The 4,857-nt window shown below is 33.4% G+C and overlaps 1 protein-coding gene across 2 annotated transcripts; it reads left to right on the top strand.

The window, feature by feature from the left end:
* Positions 1 to 193: 193 nt before the first annotated feature.
* LOC111717601 (uncharacterized) lies at positions 194 to 4,782 on the top strand (the record flags this gene model as incomplete). Of its 2 annotated transcripts, XM_023493099.1 has the most annotated exon segments (8): positions 200 to 487; positions 938 to 1,003; positions 1,423 to 1,487; positions 1,735 to 1,846; positions 2,477 to 2,595; positions 2,656 to 2,724; positions 3,893 to 3,997; positions 4,703 to 4,782. In XM_023493099.1, coding segments are annotated over 8 exon segments (716 nt in total), but the record flags the coding sequence as incomplete, so codon positions are not given.
* Between the last annotated feature and the right edge of the window lie 75 nt (positions 4,783 to 4,857).

Here is a 4,857-nt window from a genome sequence, read left to right as displayed (position 1 = left end):
ATAGAGAGAGAGAATTAAAGAAATATTATCCGGTATTCGCGCATTCTTAGGAGTTTTATCTATCCCCCCCTCCGCCAAGTTAGGAACGACGCCGTTTCACACGCATATCTTGTAACCCATAGTTCTGATGTTGCGACACTATCCTCTAGAAAACAGCTGACATTGAGCAAATGTCGTTTTCATTAAAGTTGACTTTCCCATAATTCTTTGTACAGTAAATTACGTCATAAATAAATCAAGTTAACAACAATCAACAATGGCGTAAACAGTTAACGGAAATTGATAGTCTTAATTCTTTAATCTTTTTAATTCTTATCTAAATACCTACATTTATTAGAATTTAGCAACAGAAATCGTCGGGAGGAGGATAGGGATTATAAGAATAAAATGGGCGACGATAGTATTTTTCTGCTCTCAGGGCAGGACCGTTCAAGAACTCCATGTTGGAAAAAATCCAAATTCCTGTGTCCTCTTCTCTTCACTTTAGGTGATCTTTAATCAATCTTTTGTAAGACTCTTAGTAAAACCCAAAATGGTTAACATATATTTTCCAAGACATGATACAAACAAAATATGCGCAGCCTATATTCCGGGTCCGTCCTAGTCATAGTATACGTTTTTTTGGACCCCTCCCCCTCCTATCAATTTTGGGGTCCGTCCTAGAGAACGATTTTTGGACCCCCCCCCCCGGACCCCCCCTCCTATCAATTTTGTATATGACCACTTATTTTTCAGAAAATTTATTTATTTATTATTTAGGGTTAGGTTAGGTTAAGACACTTTCTGGGCCGAGCGCTGCGGCTAGGACAGACTAAGGGGGTCCGTCCTCTAGTATACGATTTTTTGATTTTTACTTGTGATGTTTTACCATTGAGGATTGCTTTAACTGCATCAACTAATTAATATTGTTTTTCTAAAACGTTTATTTTTACTACAGGAGTTGCGTGTCTGGGATTAATAATTGGCCTGGGATACTTAAAACATGCCTACCACGAACCCATAGGTTATGAATTTAACTAAAATAAAAAAATTACTACCTTAAGTCTCTCAGTTTCTGTAAAAAAATGTTTTTTTTTAGCAATTTTTGGTTTTTTTTGGAATTTTTTTTTATTCATAATATTTTGTTCAACTAGAAAACTTGATTGAGCTAATTCAAAGTAAAATATCGAAGACATTTAAAATGTTATGGTTGCAAAAAACTGCTTTTAACTTTTTAAAAGGTTCATAGATGAAAGTAATTTTCAGGAATATAATGCAGTCTGATTACNTATATATTATCTTTGAGTAAAATCAAGTAAATCAAGCAAAATCAATTAAATCAAGTAAAATCAAGTAAATCTTGAGCGCATAAAAATGAAATGGATCCTAAACACTAGGCTGTGCCTGTACAGTGTAAAAACTTGACTAACGTTTTAATTTTAGATCTACGTATCATGGCTCTCAATTGTTGGGGAGTTCCAGGCTCTTTCGGTGCATACGACAAAGAAGTAAACATTTTTTAATGATTGATAATTTTTGGTTAAAAATGGAATGAGTTGAAATTTGTATTAATTTTGTTTTCTCTTCTATATCTGGGTAAAAGGATTGTTGAGATTTATAAAAATGGGTGCACAAGCTGCATAGTATTTAGATTGCATTGGAACTTAAACTTGGTTGATTTGGAGGACATTTTTATAGTTATAGACTAAACCTCAATCCACTTCTACTCAACCACAATATAACTTGTTTGTGTAGAAGCGAATGGTCGCTATTGGTGAGGAAATAATAAAGCGTGAGTACGATGTTTACCTGCTCGAGGAACTTTGGATGAGAAATGATCACGCGACCATTAAGAAAATAACTACAGGTTAATTCCAGCTAATTTTTAATCTATGAGAAATATATTTTTACTTATAATTGAACTGTTGACGTAAAGTGACCCGCCAATTATCAGTGCTACATACGAGATTCACAACAATACCCATAAACCCTTTATCATAAAGCAAAAACTATGGGAAATACCGAGGGGGGTATATTTTTTTGAAAATTATTTCCGGGGGGGGGGGATTCTGAAAAATTTACACCCCTGAATATAGCCGAAAAAAAAACAAAGTTACCAAAAAAATTTGTTTGAAATCGACGGTATTTTTCTCATTGTTGCTCAGATATAGGCCAGGAGGCCACCATTTTGAATCGGTCAATAATTGAAAAAGGAAGGGAATTTAAAATAATCTAACATTTCTTTCAAGACTTGTTTTTGTTTGTGTATTTATACCTTTCCCCACCTACACCTTTTTTCCATTATAGTCTAAAGTCAAATAAATTAATAATTAATCTATTGATTCGTACACATTTATGATGGTGAAGTTACGATCGCATAAGTTTGCGCATGCGCCTAAGATATTAAAATGTGTTCTCAGGGTTAACCGGTAGGGGTGAGGGCAAAATGCACCCCTTTACAATGCGCATTTGACATAAATAATGTGCTCTTCTTTAGGAAATGGACTTTACATGACTGAGATTTATGAGCTTGGACCATATGGAACCTGTGAAGGAAGATGGACACCATTGGGTTGCTCAGGGTTAGCCATTGTCTCTAAATATCCCTTTATTGAGGTAATATTTAAAAAAAAATTAAAATTGAGGCTGATGAATTATCTATCTTTTCTCTTTCAGACAGAATTCAACGTCTTCTCTGTGCATGGAGACGGGAAGAAAATTGACGGCGAATTCGAAGCTAGAAAGGTATTTTTTATTTGAGTAGAAGGATCTGAGATTTTTAAAAAAGGACTGGGAATTTAAATTGGTTGGAACTTTTTTATTCTCATTTTCCGTAGTGAAGGCAGAAAATGGTCTCAAATATTTACACCCTTTCAGTCTATGATGATCTAAGAGGATTTCACCTTATTTAGAAAATATAAAACAAAATTACAACACAAAATTATCAGTATTCACAAATCTAATTTTTATTGATATTTTAATTTCCATCTTTTAATCAAATATGTTTACATTAACCCTATCCCTGCTGGGGTACTTGAAAACCAGGATATGCTGGGGGGGGGGGTCAATTTGACCCCCCCCCTCTAAATCCCATGTTTTATGTCCAAATATGACAAATGATACATCAATAGAAAGCTCTTGTGCTCTACTTTTAGAATCTGCAAAAAAATTTGCAAAAATTGATTTTTTTCATCGCAAAATCCAGTTATAAAGTAAAAATGTTTGCAAAAAAAAATTTGTCCAAAAAAATGAAAAATTATACATATTTGAAAAGCCCTTGACCATGCCATTTAAATATGCAAAAATTTTTGCAAAATTTTAAATAACCTGATTTTTAATCAAGAAAAACTAAAAATGTTCAAATTTCCTTTGACAGGTTGTTTGCAAAAAATTTGCAATTTTTTTTCGCCAAACTTGTGCAATCCGTTTCCTTATGTTATAGGCTTTCCAAAAAGCTAAATTTTATCAAAACCTGAAAGTGAAAGTGGGTCAAAACAAAGATTTAGTTTGTTACAGGCAAAAGCAGTCATTCAGGCAGTGTGCCTGAGGACTCAGGCAGTTAGTATTTAAGCCCGGTTTTAGGCCTAAAGGGAGGGCTTTAAGTATGTAAGAAAAGTCAGAAAATTTCAACAGCCTCAGACCAATACTTTTTGAGTTATGTAAAAAAACTACAAGGGGGGGGGGTCAAATTGACCCCCCCCCCAGCAGGAATAGGGTTAAGATACGTTTAGATCATCCATGTGATCTAAAACTAGGAAGAATATACTTCTGATTAATTGCGTTTTTGATTTTGGAATATTAAATGTAACCATTAAAAGAGAAGAATAGAAATGTAAAAATAAGTGTAATTTTTTTCCTAGTTACTTTTCTAACTTTTATACTTTGGCCTTTTGAATATGTAATCTTTAATCAGGGAGTTGGAAGAGTAAGAATAGAACCGATTCCAAACATAACTTTGGATTTATTTGTTACTCATACTGCAGCCAGCAACGATAATTCGTATTATAGAGAAATCCAGGTAATTATTTTAAATTTCTGGATTATTTTGAGAAATTTTCTTAATCAATATTTTTAATCACTCCTTTCCCAAAATTTTTTCCACCATTTAAGGGGATTTTTCTTAAAATATGTTAGTATTGAGAGTTTTTTTATAATACTTTTTCCTATTAAAGTTTGCAGAAATATATGAATACGTTTTTTAGAAATTAATTTTCAAGCTGGGTATGTGGGAAAAAAATGGTACTTACTCAATTTGCAAGATTTTCTTAAACATTTTAGTTTTTTATTTAGTAAACACATTCAAATTTCTAATATCTTGGGTTGAAATGAGTTTCCCTTTTAGAGGATACTACTCTCCAAGGTTATAATGCAAGGACAGTTAATTGCAGTTGCGTATACTCTGCGTCCACATTGAAACCAGTTCTCTCTGGGCGGAATTTATAAACAAGAATAGATGCATCAGTGTTCGTTTAGTGTCCGAGGAAGTTTAAATCAATAAATTTTGATAATTTTGATATTTCACATAATAGTTTCCTATGACCAGGATATTTCTTTGATTTCTTATGTGAAAGATGGATCCCATGTCAGGCTTCGACATCCGTCTTGTGTTTACATATTACCGCCCAGAGACAGTACATTGCAGTACAAAAGATGCGTACACCTCTGAAATAACTTTCCTTGCATTATAACCTTGCTACTCTCTAAATATTCATATTTTATTTAGGCTCGAGAAATAGTTAATCATGTAAAGAATTCAACAGCTGACTTTGCAATTCTCGGTGGAGACTTCAACATAGATCCCAGGTAGGGGTTTTATACACTCATGCATGGTTTATCAACTGCTAAGAGGCTCCACAAAGTCTGAGATGATTATCATAA

This window comes from Eurytemora carolleeae, unplaced genomic scaffold, assembly GCF_000591075.1.
Source record: "Eurytemora carolleeae unplaced genomic scaffold, Eaff_2.0 scaffold2827, whole genome shotgun sequence".
NCBI lineage: Eukaryota > Metazoa > Arthropoda > Copepoda > Calanoida > Temoridae > Eurytemora > Eurytemora carolleeae.
Note: the sequence above shows the minus strand (reverse complement) of the source record. Positions and strands in the feature narration are given on the sequence as shown.